The sequence below is a fragment of the Brassica napus genome, chromosome A3, assembly GCF_020379485.1.
Source record: "Brassica napus cultivar Da-Ae chromosome A3, Da-Ae, whole genome shotgun sequence".
Classification (NCBI taxonomy): Eukaryota; Viridiplantae; Streptophyta; class Magnoliopsida; order Brassicales; family Brassicaceae; genus Brassica; species Brassica napus.
In genome coordinates this window covers 730,096-749,593 of record NC_063436.1, presented here as the reverse complement: position 1 = coordinate 749,593, position 19,498 = coordinate 730,096, and the positions used below count along the sequence as shown (strand labels likewise).

Below are 19,498 nucleotides of genomic sequence, written 5' to 3'. Positions count from 1 at the left end.
CGATTTGGAAAACATCATGAACCGGCGGCAAAATGCAACAACGAGAATCGACGTATTCGAGTCACCATTGCAAAAAGCATGTACTTGCAGTCAACTGGAGATCGTCAAGCTACAATTGCAAGAAATGACGTGGCCTAACCAGACGTCGGAGAGTTTAGCGGTCGATATTGCTGCTGGTAATGGCGATTTAGTGACTGTCACGAACTTGTGTAATGAAAACAATCTTGGGCTGGTTAGTGAAAAGCGTCCAGCTGGTTGTGAGCTAGCTGTACCGGTTGTGCGGGCTTCAAATGCAGGGCACAAAAAGGTCACTCGCCATCTTTTTGATCTGACACCTCTTGACGTTTTGATGCATGAAGACGGATATTGGGCTACATGTCTCCTTCTTGACGCCATTTTCTATGGATTTCTCGGTAAGTCTTTAGTATCTGGTATCTAACTGAGGCCGTTTATAGTTGCTTTTATAATATACTCAACTTATGCAAACGTTTCATTTTCGAGCTGTTAATTCAAAATTTTCGGAAACCTAAATAAATACAGCTGCATGCATGTTTAGTATTTTATGCTAGTATTTAAAAATTGTCATAAAATTTTGGTTTCATGGATTGCTAGACATTGTGTTGGAGTTATTCGAAAAAGTCCGGAAAGATGTCGATCCAGTCGTTTCAAAGAAAGTCCCGTATCTGGCAGCGACTAATACTCCAGTCAAAGGTCGTCTCCGCTTAGGTTGTTAGCTTTGAAACCTGACTTGTTTCGTAGCCACGACGATCTTGGACTTTGGAAAAGCCTCGTCTATACTTGTATGTATCCACCTTCACAATTCATCACCCTCCTTTTCTGTCTCTCTTCATTGAAAAATTATTGCTAGGACAAAATTTTGAGTTCTTAGTTTTTTTTTTTATTATTTTTATACTAAGAGACAATGTTAAGAGACAATAGTAAAAATGCAGATTATTGGTAGAAACTTTATGTTGTTTCTTAGTAAATAAATTATTTATGTTAATAAGTAATAACATATAAAAGATGTGTTTAAGAAAACATATAACATTTAAATTGAAAACATAAGAAAATTACAAAGTTGCCAAAAACCTTACAAAAAAAAACTTGAAATTATAATGCCAACCTAATCTCAGTGTTTTCTTTCTCAGATTTCAACTCCAATTTGATGTTAAGCAGGAGGATATTGAGATTTAGAAACTTCTTTGGCTGTTGTTCAAAACCAGCAAAACCATCAACTAGGAAAGAGTCTCGCATGTTACCTCCAGGAACATGCAGAGTAAACCATAACAGCATCAACAACCATAGTAGTGGAATGAAGCATAGAAATAATGTACGTGCTATCCTATTGGAATTTGGAATTTGACAAAGCCATGTAAAATCATCAATGGCCAGAGTTTGATTTGCCGGATAAACAGAAGATAACACAAGTTTGGACATAGTGAATAAGAAAATAACTTAACTCCAATGCAAAGCCAATTAAAAAAGCTTTAAAAAGATAAAAGTCGTTTACCTTTTTAATCCCAATCAAATTCAGCCTGTCGTCATTCCCAGTAGCCATAACATCATCAACAACCATAGTAGCAAAAAACTCATTCTCTCCCACCAATAAGCTTAGAGGAAAGAGTAGTAGCAGCACATTTAGCCAACAGACCTTTCTTTTCCTCCACACTCTTCCCCTCAATACTAACAGCGAGTTCTTTAACTTTCTCAATTGCCTATATGGTTAAACAGGAACTTATTATTAGGGTAACAAAGAATCCAGTAATTGCAAAATGTAAAAAAGAGAAGTAAACACAAACCAAAGTGCTCGCAGTACGATAACTCCTAATCAGATTCTGAGAGTGAACACCATCCTCAACAAACGGCTTAGCCTCCTTCAAAAACTCAGCTGCAAGAAGAACAACTGTAGTCGTCCCATCACCTACCTAAACAACCAACAGAACCATCACAGGAAAAAAAATCATTAAAACTCAATCACCATTTTAAGATCTGCATAACCGAATCACAATCCCTAATACGAACATTAAAGATCCACGATCCAGCTCAATTAGGCAAATCCTCACCTCTGAGTCTTGAGATTTGGCGATATCGACGAGGATCTTAGCTGTGGGATGAACAATGTCGAGGAGCTTCATGATGGTAGCGCCGTCGTTGGAAATGATGACGGATCCCTTATCGTCGTGGATGAGCTTGTCCATCCCTCGCGGCCCGAGCGTGGTTCGAACCACATCGCCGACCGCCGTGACGGCGTATGATTTGCGGTTGCTGTTCACGAAAAAATCCAAACAAAGTAGATTCGGGAGAGCCGCAATTTTCCCCTACTCGATTTGGACACCTAATCTGCAGCTGCCACATGGCACTTAAGGACGGAGGAAAAAACTTCTTAATTAAGAGACGTTTGTATTGATTTTCATTGTTTTTGATTTAATTTTTGATCCATAAATACTAAGATATGGGCCTAAGAAGTGCCGATAATGATGCTCTAAACTTGATTGTTCATATATAGGTATAGGTATAGACTTAAATTTTCCAACGGACTTTGAGACTCCAAAACCAAGCCTATACCAACGTACGCCATGCACACATCCAATTTTGGATTCTTTATATCCCAAATATAACAATTAATTTCAATTAATATATATAAATATATACTTACTGAAGTTTATCTGTGTTTCCTTTCATCAGGTCTATTTTGGATGTCAGTAAAAGCTCTTCCGAAATGGTTTGGTACGTAAGTTGAACTTGTTTTATTTCACCCTTTATTATCTAAGTTGCTTGATGATCTATGCCACAATGAAAGTTCACACACACACAGACGTATATATACCGATTGTTTTAATTTCTAGATGAAGTTAATTATTATACATGCATGTCGTTAGTAGTCAAGGAGATTTTCTTTTTCTTAAATATTTGGTCGGGCTCAGGCTATTTTTCTAGAAACACACACTTAGCCAGTACTACTAATTCACATGACTAATATCTATCTGCGATGAATCATGATAATCCACATGGACTTTTGAAACAAAATCATATATCAGTGAGTAGGTTGACCAATTAGGTTTTTTCATATATTAGTTTTTTTCCCTTTCTAATTAATTTCCATTGTGGAATTCATAGAACCATAGCTATACCTAAATGCTTAGCTATCAAAAGATAATAACATAAACTATGTTTTTTCTTTGAGATAGGATTCAAGCAAATATATGAACTTAAAGATAAACATCTTAAAGCTGATACTTTGCTACGATTAATGTGCAAATCTGCCAAAGAGATACGAGACCCCGTTAATGATAAGAGTTGGAGAGATATGATCTATGAAGCACTACTTGAAGCAGTGGAGAATGGGAACAAGGAATTTTTCATCGAGATAATAAAATATAACCCTCAACTTCTTTGGATCTTTGAAGCTGTCTCTGGCCGAAACCTCTTTCAGCTGGCCGTTGTATTCAGGAAGGAGAAGATCTTTAACCTCATACATGGCTTAGATAATAGAAAGGTCGCGCTACTTAGATCTCTCGACAAAGATAACAACAACATCCTCCATATAGTCGCTTATCTATCTCCTCGACCAGACCATCTATCCAAGATTTCAGGATCTGCCCTAAAGATGCAAAGAGAGATTCGATGGTATATGGAAGTAAAGAGCTTGGTATCAGAACGTGAAGTGGTGCAAAAAAACAACGAGAAGATGACACCACGGCAAGTATTCGAAGTGTCTCACGAGCCTCTAAGAAAAGAAGGAGAAGAATGGATGAAATACACAGCCACTGCTTGTAGCTTCGTGGCCGCTCTCATTGCAACCGTTACTTTCCAAGCCATATTCACTGTGCCTGGAGGTTATGATGAGACGTTGGGCAAGCCTCTTCTTCTTAAAGACTTGCATTTCACGGCGTTTATCATTTCAGACAGTCTCGCCTTCTTCACCTCTTGCACCTCTGTGCTCATATTCCTCAGCATTTTGACCGCAAGATACTCTTTTGATGACTTCATTGTATCGCTTCCTAGAAAGATGATATTTGGTCTAGCCATCTTATTCTTCTCCATCGCATCGCTGCTTGTTGGATTCATCACTGCTCTTTCCTCAACGATGCGTCAAAAGCCAACGCTTGTAGTCCCCATGAAGCCACTCGCTGCCCTCCCTGTCCTTCTCTTCTTGATGTTGCAGTATCCTCTTCTCAAGGAGATGATTTCTTCCACGTATGGCAAAAGACTCTTCCACCGCGATACAAAAAGTTGGCTAGAACTTCCTGGACAAGATCAACATGCTAATGTAACTTCCGTTTATGTAGGATCTTCACATGGTCAACACTCAGTTAACAGTCATCGAAGCCAGTAGGCAGTACTGATAGTCAAGTTTCCTTCCTTGCTCTCTCAACGGCTATTATATTCTAAATCTCATTTGTCTCTAGCCGTTAAGACTCTTATTCATTTGTGTATCTGTTGTTTTAAAAGGTTACTAATATATTGTACACGCTTTTAAGCAGAAATTAATAAAACTTTTTTTTTCTCATATTTCCAAAGAACAACCATCCTGCAGCAAGAAGATCATTATTCTTCGACTGAACAATTGTTAAACAAAGAAGGTTTGCATTATACCTTCCATAAACAAGATCATTATTCCATCTTTAGTCCTTTTCGCAACCAAACCAAACAAACACGAGAAGTATTTTACAGAAACATGTTTATTAGTCGTCATTCATCAGTTTGATGTTTCATTTTTAAAAGGGAAGTGACGAATAGTGGTATATATATAACGTATGATGAAGTGCAAAAGGAAAACAAAGGAGATGTATATTTTTCTTTCCATTATAAAAGCAATCTTTCATTAATTACTAATTAAATGTATTAACAACAAAACGTACACGTGAGTCATATTTCAAATTAATAATTTCATAAGGAATTAAGAACCTTTATTTGTCTTTCAACCAGAAAAGCAAAGCTTTCGAAATAAAATAATGAGTAGCGAAGCAAAGCATATATTCTTATGTAAAATCAAAGAATAGGACAGAAAAACACCAAAGCTTTTATGTTACTGTTATGCTTTGCATGTACGTACAGACAACGACATAAACGCATTTATATATATCCTATTACCATTTCCGTTCTTGTTTCTTATACTTCAATTTGTTTAGAGTTTGTCAAAGAAAACTTAATTATGGCAATGAGTTCTAATTACTTAGATTCAGCTGGTTTAAAGGAGACATTTAGAAGGAGCCCTTTCAAATTCGCTAACACAAAGGTTCCTCAAGGTGGCTTAGGAGATAGTTTCACTCCTATAAAAGAAGCTCCTGAAGATGAAGCTCCAAATGATCACTTAAATATCCAGACTCCATTCATCGAATCAGCTCTTTCCGCATCTCGGCTTCAAGGTAAGTTATTTGCATAGCACATGACCGGTCATGAGCATAGACTAGTGAAGCATTGGTCTACAGCCTCCAAATTTTAGATTTTTTTTTTACATATATATTTAGAGGTTTTACATATATATAAAACCTCTAAATTTGTTGGAAAAACAATTATGTAAAACCTTTACTATAAATAAGTCCCAATAATCTCATGAACGATCCTGCCATAACATGATCTCTAGATGCAAATAAATGTTTATTGTGTTTATTGATATCTTGTTGATGATGTAGGGAAGAACACAAATGTATACTATGACTACATACAACTTAGTCAAGGAATAAGCCAAGGTCGTGTAGAAGCCGTCAAGGACTTCTTGAACCAGCGTCCAGACGCAGTAGATGAATGGATAAACTTTTACGAGACGCCTTTGTTGAAAGCATGCGCGTGTGGCAAACCAGAGATTGTTAAAGAGCTTCTGCGTCGTATGACACCTGAACAAATGCTTCCCAAGATGAGCCAGAACGCTTCCTACCACACTCCTCTCACCGTCGTTGCGGTCAGTGGAAACATGGAGATTGCTGAAGTCTTGATCGCCAAGAACCCTAAGCTGCTAGAGATTCCTGGAAACAATGGGCAGATTCCTGTTGTGGTTGCGGTTGAGAACACGCAGATGGAGATGGCTAGGTATCTTTACACTAGAACTCCTGTACAAGTGTTGCTTGATGAAGATGGGTATCATGGTTCCTTGCTCTTCCTCAACGCCATCTTTTATAAAATGCTTGGTAAGCGATTTCTTGGGTTTCAAGCAACACATGTTTTAGGCATGTTTTAATGCTAATGTTCTTGATTTTTTTTTTCTTTATTCAATTAGACATTGCGTTGGATCTGTTCAGCATGTGTAGACGCTTGGCCGTCACAAAACATTTGCAAATAGAGTCAATTCCCATAATTGTCTTGGCTTCCAAGCCTGATCTTTTTCCTGGTGGCTGTTATCTCGGACCGTTGGAACGCTTCATCTACTCTTGTTCGTACCAATCTAAGACTTTTAAATAACAAAGTTCCAAAAATGCTTTTAGAAAATGATATTTACTTTTATCATTTGTTAGGGTTAGAAGTAAAGCTGCCGACTCTTCCAGAGGCTTCACGTTCAAGCAAAGATCAACATAGTACTTTTCTATATACATCATCGAAGTCTATATATTCCCTTAAAAAAAGTGCGAAAATTTGATTTTATTTCTCTTGGTTTTTTAGATACTTCAATGGGGAAACTGCACAAATTATTCACCAAATGGACGGGTAAGTATTAGGCTTCTCTACATTTTTGATGATTAAGAGGTTTTAAGTAGGCCTAAAACTTAATATCCGGTATCCGATCCAGGATCCATTCCGATCTGACGGATCCGGATCCGGTCCCACCCTCTAGTTTTAAGTCCGAAGTTTCATACATCTCCTAAGACAAAGTCAACCCCATGTTAAATTAACTATTCTTAAAACTATTTCCCCAAAGGAAATCAAATTGAACCTATGTTTCTCTTAATCTCTACTAGTTGATCTAAGAGTTTTAGGCTTTTAACCATTAGATACTTTTTTGTTTATTTTTTCCTAGATGATAATGTTGTTTGGTAGAGATTACATGAAATTTTAATTTGAGTTGAGAGATGGTTCAGGAATAGATGAAGTGTACAGAATGAAGGTGATGCATCTACAAGCCAAGAAGCTTCTACTAGGAATATCAGAGGAAACACTAGCTATGGGACTGAAGGAACGTTCTGAGACAGTGGACGAGGCTTTACTCTTTGCAGTAAGATTTGGGAATGTTGATTTCTTGGTGGAGATGATTAAGAACAACTCCGAGCTTTTATGGTCCACGAGGACTAGCTCGAGCAGTACTCTGTTTCTTTTGGCTGTCGAGTTCAGACAAGAAAAGGTGTTTAGTCTCCTCTACGGTCTGGACGACAGGAAACACCTGTTGCTCGCTGATAAGGACTGTTATGGGAATGGTGTGCTTCATCTCGCCGGCTATCCTTCCCCTCCTTCTAAGCTCTCTAACGTCGTTGGCGCGACTTTGCAGATGCAACGCGAATTACAATGGTTCAAGGTTTGCTCTGTTTCTCTATGTTTTTCTTTGTTTTCTTCTGTTTTCTCAGTTTTGCTATGTTTCTCTCTGATTGGGCATTTCGGTTTAATTACGGGTTCAGTTTGGTTTAAGAAATCTTGGACCAAAGTCAACCCAAATTAGTATGGTTCGGTTTATGTTCGGTTTGGTTTGGTTTTACTTCTGTTTGGTTTGTGTTCGGTTTAGTTTGTGTTTGGTTCGGTTTAGTTTGGTTTTTTTTTGTTTTTTTCAATTCAACCAAGTTAGCTTTTTAGTTTTGTTCTAGTTTAATTACAAAAATATTATTTATAAAAACATATACAAACCATCATTTGATACTAAATTATTATTTCCTTCATATTTAAATGTAAAACCAAACATTATGTAAAAAATGTAATTCAATAATTTTATATTATTATCTTCAAACCTAATATAAATATCATAAAATAATTTTCTGTTTTGATATTAATGTATGAGATTCATCTTTTTTTATTTTATTTTATTTTTAGTTGTGCTTATTTTATTCATTTAAAAGTAAAATATATAAAATTTTGTTTAGTTGTGTAAGCTAAATGGTTAAATATATTAAATCTTAATATTATTAGTATATTTAATTAATCTAATTAAAAAACACTTCAGTGTTTCGGTTTGGTTCGGTTTAAAACCAAACCAAACCGAACCATTTGAGTTGGTAAAATTTTGAACTAAATGGGTTAGACATATATTTGGTTTAGTTTGGATCGGTTTGAGTTTGGTTGGATCAGTTTGGTTTGGTTTGGTTGGGTTTTTTTGCCCACCCTCTTTCTCTTAGCAACAGATGTCTAAAAATCAATACTTCGATCACGCAGGAGGTTGAGAGGATCGCACCGGAGATAGAGAAGGAGAGAGTGAACACGGAAGAGCAAACACCGAGCGAGATATTCACAAAGGAGCACGAAGCATTACGCAAAGAGGCAGAGAAATGGATGAAAGACACGGCGATGTCGTGCAGCTTAGTCGCGGCTCTCATCGTCACGGTAACTTTCGCGGCGGTCTTCACCGTTCCCGGCGGCACTGACGACAATAAAAAAGGTATCCCCTTTCATCTAAAAGACCGACAATTCGTCACGTTCGTCGTCTCCGACTTGGTCTCGTGCTTCGCCTCGTGCACCTCTGTTCTCATATTCCTCGGGATACTCACGGCGAGATACTCATTCGACGATTTCTTGGTCTCGCTGCCGACGAAGATGATCGCCGGGCTCTCGATACTGTTCGTCTCCATCGCGGCGATGCTTATAGCGTTCTCCTCGGCGCTGTTTACGATGTTTGATGACGAGAAATGGATAGTTCCTCCGACGATACTTCTCGCTTGTTTCCCGGCGCTGTTGTTTGTTCTGCTTCAGTATCCTCTCCTTAAAGAGATGATCTTTTCGACTTACGGCAAAGGAATCTTCGACAGAAACATGAAATGTTGGTCTTAATGTAATGACATTGAACAAACATGTCCAAAAAAAACTCGTTGTAAATATTCTCTTTTTTTTTTTTGTAAAGTTTCAGACTTTGAAATGTGTTTGAAAGATGACATTACGATAATTTGCTGCCGTACAATTTTATCTGCCGTGGATTCAGTGGCTTTGATGTTTTCTAGTTACCCGTCCATCAAGGTCATGCATCCGTTATTTTTTTTTTGTTGAATAGTTGGTCTAGTATGATTTGATTAAATAAGAATATCTTCGGGTGACCTCACAATGGAAAAAAAAAGCTAAGAATATATTCGTTGAATTGGTCAAAGCTGCATTCGTTTAAAAAGCTCCAGAAGCATCTCTTTTCTTTTACAAAATTTTCTCCGCTGTGGTTGAAACTTTTACATATAGGAAGGAAAAAGAGAAGAAATATGTCTCAGGTACTTTTTTATTTATTTTTAAGTATGTCTCAGGTACTTGAATCTGACTTTGGTTTGAGTTATGGTTTGTTGATGCTTTGTAATCTGGTTTTATGATGTATGAATCAGTTCAGCGAGAGATCTGTAGTTAAATATATTAAAAACATTGGTGTCAGTAGTTTCCCATTTTATCAAACTGGTGATGATGGCAAGGATCATATAAGACCATGAATCATGTAAAATTGTTGTTGAAAAGGGTTGATCTGTCTTTGTCTAGGTCAATCTAGCTGATTTTTTTTTTTTTGTATGGAGGAAGTAGTTTGTTTCTGTGAGATGATTTGAGGAATTTGATTAGGACATGGTGTTTCAAAGCAATTAACGGGACAGTGTTTCAAGATTCTTTTACATCTTGACAAATCCACTTTGATAAATCTTTCCAGAATTTTAACTTCAAAATTTTTTTTTTGGTACGTTACCCGAGTAGACTGTGGTTCTAAAGGTGGCTATGCCATGTGAGGGATGCGTGGGAGCTGTGAAGAGAGTCTTAGGCAAAATGCAAGGTTAGTCTCAGATAACTTTGCATTATGTTACAAACTCTCTGGTTTCATTAATTTGCATATATCTTATTTATGGTTGTATATATTTGCTTTCTCATCTCATTGATTTTTATGTGTAAACAAAACAAACAACGAATATTGTATTGGTAGGTGTGGAGTCATTTGATGTGGATCTGAAAGAACAGAAGGTAACAGTGAAAGGCAACGTGGAGCCAGAAGCTGTTCTTCAGACAGTCTCAAAGACAGGAAAGAAAACAAGTTTCTGGGGAGCTGATGAGGCTGAAACCGCCAAGGCCTAAATATAACAAGCAATAAAAGCATCCTACATGTTATAATAACTCTGTTTTAGCAGAGATTCCCAAATAAAATAGAAATCATATGTAATACAAAGTCAATAAATCTAATCTCTAAACAACCCTTTTGCTTTTTAAAATAGACATTGTGTTTGGTCTTGTAATCCTCCTCTTCTTCTCACATCTCAGTGTCGTCTTAAACAAGTGTAGTTCCGACACCTTCCGCTTTAAAGACAAGGGTAGTTCTGTCAATTAACATCTTGCCTTTTGAAATTTTCGGCCCACTCCGTTTTAAATTCAATTGTTTTAGATATTCGTGTAAACCCAAAAAATACGCCGCCTACGTATGCAAAAAACAAATAAATATAGCCTTCCGGGACCCACCGAAGCCGAATCAATCCGAACCGTCGTTTCAATCATCCAACGGCCACGACCCAATCTACCCCTCGAAATGATAATCTCCTTCGATCATAAACCCTAGATAGCAGCCTCCTCAGTTCCCTCTCTTCCTTCTCCAAACGAGAAACTTCTCAAAACTTCCTCATCTCTCCACCATGTCTACTTGATTCTTGAATCAACGACCCATGAACAGATCTCGATCGAGTTTCTCAAACTTTCTTCGATCTCCGTAGATCTACTCGATTCGAAATCGGATTCGGGGTCCTCCGAGAAGATAGATCGACCGAGTAACAACAAGTCAGAGCCTATTTGAGTGAAACGCTGTCGTTTAGATGCCTTCAGTGGGTATGAGACGCACCACGAGGGTATTCGGGGTGGTTAAAGCCGCGGACGGAGCTCGGGTCCTCCGCTCGGGTCGCCGGATTTGGCCCAATAACGACGAGCCCAAGGCCAAGCGGGCCCATGACGCTGTGGATCCAGATTGGGACTGCAAAGGGGGCAAAGTCTTCGCTGAGAAGCAACAACACGACAAAGGAGAAGACTTTACCGTCGTGAAACGGAGGAGAGTGAGAACGGAAGCTGTCGGAGATGGGAAGTGTGTGGATACTAAGTTTGGGATTGTATATAATAGAAAAAGGAAGAGACTTTGTGACCAATCAAGTGGTGGTAGTTCAGACCTCAAGTTTTATCGCAGGCGGACAAGACGACTATGTGGTCCTGTGATTGCTCTTACAGTAGATTGGTCTTGTGGGGATTGCTGGTTGTCGACTGTTTTTGGTTTGGTGATGAGGTACTTGAGGAGGGAAGAGCTGAGTCTGCGTACGCTTGCGTCTTTCTTCTTATCTCAACCTATCAACGACGACTTTGCAGATCATGGCGTGAGGTTTCTTGAGGTAAGTAACTAAGTTAATAGCATGTTGATATAAAGTTAGGATCTTTAGTGTTTGTGTTGGTAGTGATGATATAAAGTTAGGATCTTTAATGTTTCAGGAGCCTACTTCCCTTAGCTCAAGGGGTGTATGCAAGTTCTTTGGGGGCGTGGATTGTCTTCCTCTCTTGTCAGCTGATTTTGCTGCCATTCCTCGATTTTTCATGGATATGCATTTGACTCTGTTCCTCAGAGATGCGCCACGCTCCTTTGCTTTCGTAAAGATGTCTCTTTATTTGCTAAACAATCCAGTTGTTGAAGAAACTGATTCAGAGTCTGAGTTAGTTTCATCTCCACCTTGTCATCCGAGGAGAGCCTCAAATGTTCAGTATAAAGGCAATTTAGGGTTTCACAGTATCCAGAAGAGGAGAAGATCCTTAAGAAGGAGGAGAGTGAGGAATCTTTCGCATAGCGGACACAAGTTGTACAATGGAACGTCTGTTTTCGAATTATCATGGAGAAACAGGACATCAGCAGCAGCAGTATCTACGAGAAGGCTTAGAAGTTCGGTGCTAAACAACTCAAATGAGATTAGTGTCGTTCCAAAACCGTTGACAAAAGAGGAGATTGATTCTCTACGTTGTTCTGTGAATATTTTGGTTTTGGGTTCAGACAGATGCACCAGAGAAGAAGGTTTCAGTGCCGTGTTGGAGTTCGTTTCTTCAAAGGAGTGGTTCGTTGTTATCAAGAAGGAAGGGGAAATCAGATATAAGCTCAAGGCGAGGAAGACTATGAGACCTTGCTCGTGCAACAGGTTCACACATTCTGTAGTGTGGGTAGGGGACAATGGTTGGAAGCTTGAGTTTTGCGAGAGACGAGATTGGCTCGGTTTCAAGGAGATTTATAAAGAGTGCTATGAACGGAATGTGTTGGAACAGAGTGCGAAAGTCATTCATATACCTGGAGTAACAGAAGTGTGTGGCTATGCAGAGAATATTGATGCTTTGCCTTCATTTTCTATGCCGGTTCCATATATATCTGTGAAAGAAGATGAGGTTTCAAGGGCCATGGCTCGAAGCACTGCCATCTATGACATGGATTCTGAGGATGAAGAGTGGCTGGAGAGGCAGAACGAGGCAATGCTTGGTGGAGAAGATGAGAAGTCGTCTCAACAACTTCATCAAGATACTTTTGAACTGATGATTGATGGGTTTGAAAAGTACTACTTCCATAACCCTGCCGATGATCTCTTGGATGAGAAAGCAGCTAGTGTAGCTAGTCTTTCGTATTTGGGTAGGCAAGATGTGGTTGAAGCGGTGTATGATTACTGGGCGAGGAAAAGGAAGCAGAGAAAAGCACCACTCCTCAGAATTTTCCAGGTAAGAGTCATGTTCTTGTATATACTTAGACCAGTGTTCTTTGTTTTTCCATCAGTGTTACAAAAGTTATGTTTGTTATGTAAACAGGGTCATCAAGTTAAGAAGACTCCTCTATTTTTCAAACCTGTGTTTCGGAAAAGAAGATCTTTCAAAAGACAGGGGAGTCAACTCCATGGCAAATCCAAACAGTCAAGTCTCGGTATGTTCCTTCCTTATACATTACAAGTCAGAGTTTTTAGTAGATCATATATGTTTTGTGGTGGTTAGTGTTGTGTTATATTGGTTTTGCTGAGTACTTAAAATGATGAGTCGTATATACACCTGAGATAGAGAATAGAGAGGATAGAGAGTTGTGCACTTTTATTGAGAAAGAGTTTAAGATCTGAATTTATGTGGACAGTGTCTGTAAAGGCGGCTAAACTGGAAGCTTGGGAGGGACAAAACGTTTTTCTTAGAGTGGAAAAAGCCAAAGCCTTGGCTGATACATCTATGGAGATTGCCATGGCCAAAAGAAGAAGAGCTCAGGTTCTTGCAGAGAATGCAGATTTGGCTGTTTACAAAGCCATGCTGGCTCGTAGGATTGCACAAGCCGTGAAAGTAGTAGCTGATTCAAGCGGCGAGGTGGCTGATGCATCCCTTTTCTTGAACTGATAATATTTGGTAATGACAGAAAATTAAACAAGCTTACTTGGATTGAATTAAAAGGCTTGCTTCTTTTTGAAGCATAATAGTCTCTGTAGCTTCTGCTTATGTGTATATATAGTTTCTCTACGCTAGGGATTGTAAATGGGTTTAGAATATTTTATTCCTTTCGAAGGTTTATTGATATATAACTAATATTATTAATCAATGCTGACCTTAAGTTTTCTTAGGGTCTGACTGGTGACCATTCTGGAAACAAAAGGAACGAATAGAAAATGAATGGAGAGGAATATAATTGAAGGAATGAAAGGGAATGGTTGTTCTATCCCATATTTAACAAGGAATTAATTTACTCTTTATTTCTCTACAAAAAAAGGAATGGTAGGAAATGAGAAGGAAAAATTATTCTTTATAAATGGTGATTTTTTTAAGGAATGTTAAGGAATGCATTTGTTCCTTGTCGCTCCTTAGTCACCATTCATACCCTTAGTTAAATATAGTTAACGGAAGCTTCTAAGATTATTAAAAAATTAAAATGGTTGTAAATGGGTTTAACAATCAAGTATCAACTACTATTAATCAATCTCTTGGATCATAAGTTTGTTATTTAAATATTTTTAACAGAAGCTTCTTGTAACCATTATTGGATAATTAGAAAATTTATAATATAAAGATAAAATTAAAATACGTGAAAGTAGATAACTTTAAAAAATTAAACCCTTGGTTTAACCATGGCTCTCAATGGATTCTTCATCACCACCGTGAACTCTGTTTTACCGGCGAAGTCAATCTCGCATCCGGTTGGATATGCACTCCACTCAAACTCTTGAACCATCCTCGCAAGCATAAGGTGCACGTGTACGGTCGCCATTCCAAGCCCAGGACAGATCCGACGGCCAACACCAAACGGAATCATCTTCACTCCACTGATCCCGGTTATGTCAGCATCCTCCTTACCCGAAATAAACCGGTCCGGGTCAAACTTTTTCGGATTAGACCAGATCCTCGGGTCCTCGCTTATACCGGGAATATAAACCTCGACGTTAACGCCCGCGGGAACGTCGTAACCTCCAAGTGACGTAGTTTCCATGACCGCGTGCGTCAGCGAGAAATAAGTCGGAGGATGTTTCCGGAGAAGCTCTTTAACGAACGCTTGCAAAAAGACCATTTTATCCACGTCACCCTCCTCGATCCGACGATCTCCAGCCGTCGATCTAATCTCATCGTAGAGCCGAGATTGAATCTCGGGGTTCGCGATCAGCTGCGCGATCCCCCACTCGATCGCCGTCCCCGTCGTGTCCGTTCCCCCGTTGAGAAACTCCGAGCAGAGAGTCACGATCTCTTCGTTAGACGGCGCCGTTTCGCGTCCCTCGACTTTTAGATCGAAGAGCGTGTCGAGGTAAGAGAAAGACGGCGCCGTTTTATTCCGAATCGCTCTCCGTCGCTTCTCGATGAGGCTCACGACGAGATCGACCTGTTCGCGGCGGACTTCGAGAGCTCGCCTCCTCTCTTTGGAGAAGAAGGGAGCGAGGATCGGGAGGTAATCGTCGATTCGCGGATCCACCGTCATCAGGACCGTCTTCATCATCTCGTCCATCTTCTCGATCGACTCCTCATCCATCGCGATTCCGAAACACATCTCTAACAGAATGCAAAACGCGGCGAATCTCGCGTTTCGAAGCACCCAGATTAAACCGTCGTGCTCTTTACCTTCCGATTTGATCCGTTCGATGAGTTTATCCATGGCGGATCGTCTAACGGATCCGAACTCCTTGAGGCGGGTCGAGGAGAGCATGTTCTGGACCATGTTCCTCCTCAGGGACCTCCACACCGGGCCGTATTTGGCCGCGTTGACGGTGAATTTATCGCAGCTGAAGATCGTTCGGGTCGGATTCTCGGCGGGTCGGGTGGCGAAGAGGGATCCGCGCTGGATCAGAGCTTCGTGGACTAGTGCGGCGTCGGAGAGGATGATCATCGTACGAGTACCCATCCTGACTGTGAAGATCGGGCCGTAGGTTTTCTTGAGCTCCTCTGCGTATTCGAAAAACTGTTTCCCCGAGCGCGCGAACTGGAATAGGTTACCGACTACCGGCCAACCCGGTGGACCTGGAGGGAGGTTTAACCGTTTCTTCGTCTTTGAGTTGCTTCGAGTGAGAGTGAAAACTAAACCGGAGACGATAACCACAAGGATTGTTAAACCAAGAGAAAAGGAGAAGAGAGACATTATAGCTCTTCTTGAATCACTGCATGCAGGAGTGAGTGAGTGAGAGAAGAGAAGGAGATGATATATATATATATAGGAACAGAGTAATGCATGCAAAAAATTAAATAAAATTTATTGGTGTTTGTACTGTTTGGTCAACTACATTCTTTATCTCTACTTAATAGTCAAAGTCAACACACTGTGGACTCTGGACTGTGTCTGCTCACTTAAACAAGGCATGTTGATTGGTCTTAAAACATATAAGTATAACCGATTGTTGAAACCAAAACCATGTGCTGAACGTAGTAATTAGATGAACGCTTAAAACAGGATATGATGTCCCATATACTTATTTAAGAGATGCTGGTAAAAGTAGATAATTATAATGAAATTAGAATTGTGTATTTAGTATTGTCCGGACCAAATTAGCTGTAACTGTGGAGTGATATAATGAAAATAGAATGGTGTACCCACCTGATGAACATATAAGGTTTAGTATCCGTGAAAATTAGCTGTGATTGTGAGAGTGACATAGATAATTTTTTTTGAACTCATTGCGTTCAACTGCTCATTTAATTGTATTGGCGTCTGGGAAATATAAATGTCTGCAGAAGCCATTTCTCACTTCCAATGTTGTATATACTTAAAAAAAAACTCGAATAAACGTGTTTGACTTGTTTGTAAATTTAATTTACTTGTCAGAAATTTCCAACCGTATCAAAATTGACACGCGAATACTCAAGGTTAATCGATATTCTGCGATGACATAATGTAGTAACCACAAAGAAGACTGGTCTTGATGATGACTGGTTTTGGTATTTGTAATACTCATTGATAGTAAGATTAGTTTTTTTTGGTTAGATACTGTATTTATTTATAACAGTGAAGGTTAGTATTTTTTTTCTTTTTTTTTTTAGCTAAGGTTTTTTGTATTCAAGTAATCACTTCTTCTTTGACAGACACACTAAGGTTCACTAAAGTTTGCGTTTGGGCATGTGACAGTTTCACTAGTTAGGCTTTTAATTTTTTGGCCCAAGGAAACATTGATCCACCTTCTTCTTTGGTTCTCTGTTTTTACACTGGAAACCATGTAACTTTATGTTAAAAAATGCATTGCACATTTTACAAACATAGGGGACTACAACAATACAGTAAGATTTTTGATTCACTGAGACAAAGAAAAGGTTTTAGAGTATGGGAGAAAGAAAGGAGGGAATCTGAATGGTGTTTTGAAAGTCCAAACAAGAAGAAACCGAAGTGATGAGTTTCTTCACATCTTATTTGGTATGTGCTTGCACTAAGCGTCACCCTTAACCTGAACAAAAATTACATCGACGGACATATGATCAAAAGGCTTAATTTCATAAGACAACAATGAAGGTTTTCTTTGTTTACCTGCAAGAATTGGGTGGCACTGTGGCAAGTATTATTGTAGGATTAATTACAATAATACTCGACATGATCATAAATATACAATGGGTTATCATACAAATATAAGTATGCTCAACAATATAATAGTGCTGCTAGTTAATTATCGGGTCTAATCCGACGAACATTGAAATATTATTACAGTAATCTGCTCTTTGGTCCAGCTATGCTTAACTGACTTTAAAATCAGTATAGAGAACCAAACAAACTCACGCGCTTGGAATATACGTCATTTAAAGGCCGTGAAATCCACTCTCTGCGTTCGCGCGTGGAATTGTGTTTAAACATACAAGAAGTTAATTACATCACGTGTCGGCCATCTCAACTCCGCCGGCAAAACAAACGAGGAAAGAGAGAGAGAGAATGGATAGCGAAACCCTAATTGAATCGGCGATTAGAGTTCTGAACACAGCCGACCCATACAAAAAAGCGCGGCTTGGAGATTCGATTGCAGTCAAATGGCTCCAAGGCGCTATCTCCGAACCGTACGATCCCACCGTCGATCTCCCCGTCTTGGACAGGCCAGCTCGTCTCACCAACGTACTTGTCTCCCCTTCTCCTTGTCGTGTCTATGTTTAGTTTTTTTTATGAATTTGCTTGAGACGAAAACCCAAAATCTTGTAGGTAAAACTGGTGTCTCCGAGTCTGATGCCAAAGCTGGGAAAAGCTGGTAGCTTGCAGAGCAGGCAAGCTATTGTTCACAGTCTTGTTCATATTGAAAGCTGGGCAGTTGACTTATCATGGGTAAGCTAGAAAGATGTATAAGTCTCTTTTTTTTTGTTTTAGTTAAAACTTGGGTTTGATGATTATGCATTATTGTTAATGCTTAGGATATAATTGCTCGTTTTGGCAAGCAAGAGAAGATGCCGAGAGAGTTCTTTACGGACTTTGTTCGTGTAGCTCAGGACGAAGGCCGTCACTTCACGCTGCTTGCAGCTCGGCTTGAGGAGATTGGTTCTCGTTACGGTGCATTCCCTGCCCATGACGGTCTTTGGGACTCTGCAACCGCTACTTCTCAGGATCTCTTGGCTCGCTTGGCTATAGAGCATTGCGTTCACGAGGTGAAGTTTCATTAGAGTATTGTGTCATTAGCTCCTTAGCAAGTGAAGAATAGTCTTTAGAGGTGTTTCTTTGGTACCACTTGCAGGCTAGGGGGCTAGATGTATTGCCCACGACGATATCGAGGTTTAGGAACGGAGGGGATAACGAGACAGCAGATTTACTGGAGAGAGTTGTGTACCCTGAAGAAATCACTCACTGTGCAGCTGGAGTAAAATGGTTCAAGTATCTATGTGCACGGTCCAAGAATCCTGAAGTTACCGTCAACAGCGTAGAAGCAGATGATATCAGTGAAGAGATAATCCAAAAGTTTCATTCGGTAGTAAGAGAGCATTTTAGAGGTCCGTTGAAACCGCCTTTTAATGCCGAAGCAAGAAAAGCTGCTGGTTTTGGCCCTCAATGGTATGAACCTCTTGCTGTCAAAGAGAGCAGCAATGCCTAGCAAAATCAAACATGTCTTCTTGTTTTTCGGAATACATTTTGTTTGAAGCATATTTAAATAGACAAAGCTTTTGCATTTGCTCTCTTTTTATTGTGCTGTCAAAAGTTGTGAGAATGTGGAAGTGAAATGTTCAAAGTGGTTATGGTAAAAAAAAACATCAAAAGAATGAGTTTGAACATGTTTGTTCTGTTCAAATCTCTAAAAGGAAAGAAAAAGAAAAGAAAAGTCAGTACACATGCAGTTTAGTTTTTGGACGTTACAGAGAAAGAAAACCACTTGTCATGTAAAGCCTTCTCCATCTCTTGCTCCCATCACCGCCTTCTCACCGAATAGTGTTAAATGACTTAACCATCATTGCCATCTATACGTGAATGCTAAATAGATACAAGTCAAACGAACAAAAACAAAAAAAAGAGAGAAAACAAGACGAGAGATGTTCTGAATGAATAGTTCGAGTCGGCAGAAAACATTACCGGGCCTGGTAGATTGAAGAACAGAAACGGTATCTGCTATCAGTTGGATTGAGGAACCCGAACCTAGGGTCATTTATCACCCTATTCTTTAGACCATCCCTGAAAGTACATCCCAAAAACTGCCACAAACTGTGCTGTGAGCTTTATAATACCAAGCTCTTTGTGGGTGATATCTTCAGCAGGCCCGACCCATAGCATAGGTAGAGTAAGCCACTGTTTAGGGCCCAAACAAATTTATAAATTTATTGAGTCTAAAAAATTATATATTTTTAAAATGAATTTTTAACGCTAAAACTCCACAACTAAGTTTGTTTTGGGTTAAAATCTCAAACTAAGTATTTAACGAAAAAATCTCCAAACTAATTTTATTTAATAAATTAAACTCTACCATTACTACCGGTAAATTTTTAGTTTAGGGGTTTCTACATTAAGTAAACATAGTTGACGGGTTTT

General features: G+C 39.2%; 7 protein-coding genes and 1 long non-coding RNA gene across 9 annotated transcripts; 5 read left to right on the top strand and 3 right to left on the bottom strand.

Moving 5' to 3' along the window:
- Positions 1-1,028: 1,028 nt before the first annotated feature.
- On the bottom strand, positions 1,029-2,425 carry LOC125574845 (T-complex protein 1 subunit eta-like). Of its 2 annotated transcripts, none has more exons than XM_048768351.1 (4): positions 2,064-2,425; positions 1,800-1,925; positions 1,511-1,715; positions 1,029-1,342 (listed from the first exon to the last, which is right to left on the bottom strand). In XM_048768351.1, exons 1-3 carry the CDS (start codon positions 2,196-2,198, stop codon positions 1,590-1,592), a joined length of 387 nt encoding a protein of 128 aa, XP_048624308.1. In that variant the 5' UTR covers positions 2,199-2,425; the 3' UTR covers positions 1,029-1,342; positions 1,511-1,589. The 2 variants fall into 2 exon arrangements, with proteins under 2 accessions (XP_048624308.1, XP_048624305.1); XM_048768348.1 differs by having other exon boundaries at positions 1,029-1,259; positions 2,064-2,424.
- Positions 2,426-2,989: 564 nt separating this feature from the next.
- LOC106441332 lies at positions 2,990-4,923 on the top strand. The gene is made up of 2 exons (XM_048764828.1): positions 2,990-3,037; positions 3,185-4,923. The coding sequence occupies exons 1-2, from the start codon at positions 2,990-2,992 to the stop codon at positions 4,334-4,336; spliced, it is 1,200 nt and encodes a 399-aa protein (XP_048620785.1). The 3' UTR covers positions 4,337-4,923.
- A 213-nt stretch (positions 4,924-5,136) lies between these two features.
- LOC106428305 lies at positions 5,137-9,013 on the top strand. The gene is made up of 7 exons (XM_013869050.3): positions 5,137-5,369; positions 5,637-6,128; positions 6,218-6,370; positions 6,453-6,512; positions 6,598-6,642; positions 7,014-7,444; positions 8,290-9,013. Exons 1-7 carry the CDS (start codon positions 5,156-5,158, stop codon positions 8,899-8,901), a joined length of 2,007 nt encoding a protein of 668 aa, XP_013724504.2. The 5' UTR covers positions 5,137-5,155; the 3' UTR covers positions 8,902-9,013.
- A 150-nt stretch (positions 9,014-9,163) lies between these two features.
- On the top strand, positions 9,164-10,292 carry LOC106442986 (copper transport protein ATX1-like). The gene is made up of 3 exons (XM_013884606.3): positions 9,164-9,323; positions 9,787-9,862; positions 10,010-10,292. Exons 1-3 carry the CDS (start codon positions 9,315-9,317, stop codon positions 10,156-10,158), a joined length of 234 nt encoding a protein of 77 aa, XP_013740060.1. The 5' UTR covers positions 9,164-9,314; the 3' UTR covers positions 10,159-10,292.
- A 210-nt stretch (positions 10,293-10,502) lies between these two features.
- On the top strand, positions 10,503-13,669 carry LOC106428296. Its single transcript, XM_013869040.3, has 4 exons — positions 10,503-11,444; positions 11,542-12,798; positions 12,886-12,997; positions 13,199-13,669. The coding sequence occupies exons 1-4, from the start codon at positions 10,884-10,886 to the stop codon at positions 13,447-13,449; spliced, it is 2,181 nt and encodes a 726-aa protein (XP_013724494.2). The 5' UTR covers positions 10,503-10,883; the 3' UTR covers positions 13,450-13,669.
- Positions 13,670-14,086: 417 nt separating this feature from the next.
- LOC106428333 (cytochrome P450 77A4) lies at positions 14,087-15,864 on the bottom strand. The gene has a single exon (XM_013869081.3). The coding sequence runs from the start codon at positions 15,662-15,664 to the stop codon at positions 14,153-14,155; it is 1,512 nt and encodes a 503-aa protein (XP_013724535.2). The 5' UTR covers positions 15,665-15,864; the 3' UTR covers positions 14,087-14,152.
- Positions 15,865-17,367: 1,503 nt separating this feature from the next.
- LOC106428341 (uncharacterized protein HI_0077) lies at positions 17,368-18,647 on the top strand. Its single transcript, XM_013869087.3, has 4 exons — positions 17,368-17,611; positions 17,696-17,815; positions 17,902-18,132; positions 18,219-18,647. The coding sequence occupies exons 1-4, from the start codon at positions 17,435-17,437 to the stop codon at positions 18,570-18,572; spliced, it is 882 nt and encodes a 293-aa protein (XP_013724541.2). The 5' UTR covers positions 17,368-17,434; the 3' UTR covers positions 18,573-18,647.
- Positions 18,609-19,418, bottom strand: LOC125592847. Its single transcript, XR_007328531.1, has 2 exons — positions 19,046-19,418; positions 18,609-18,933 (listed from the first exon to the last, which is right to left on the bottom strand). It is a non-coding gene; the product is annotated as an uncharacterized LOC125592847 (long non-coding RNA).
- Between the last annotated feature and the right edge of the window lie 80 nt (positions 19,419-19,498).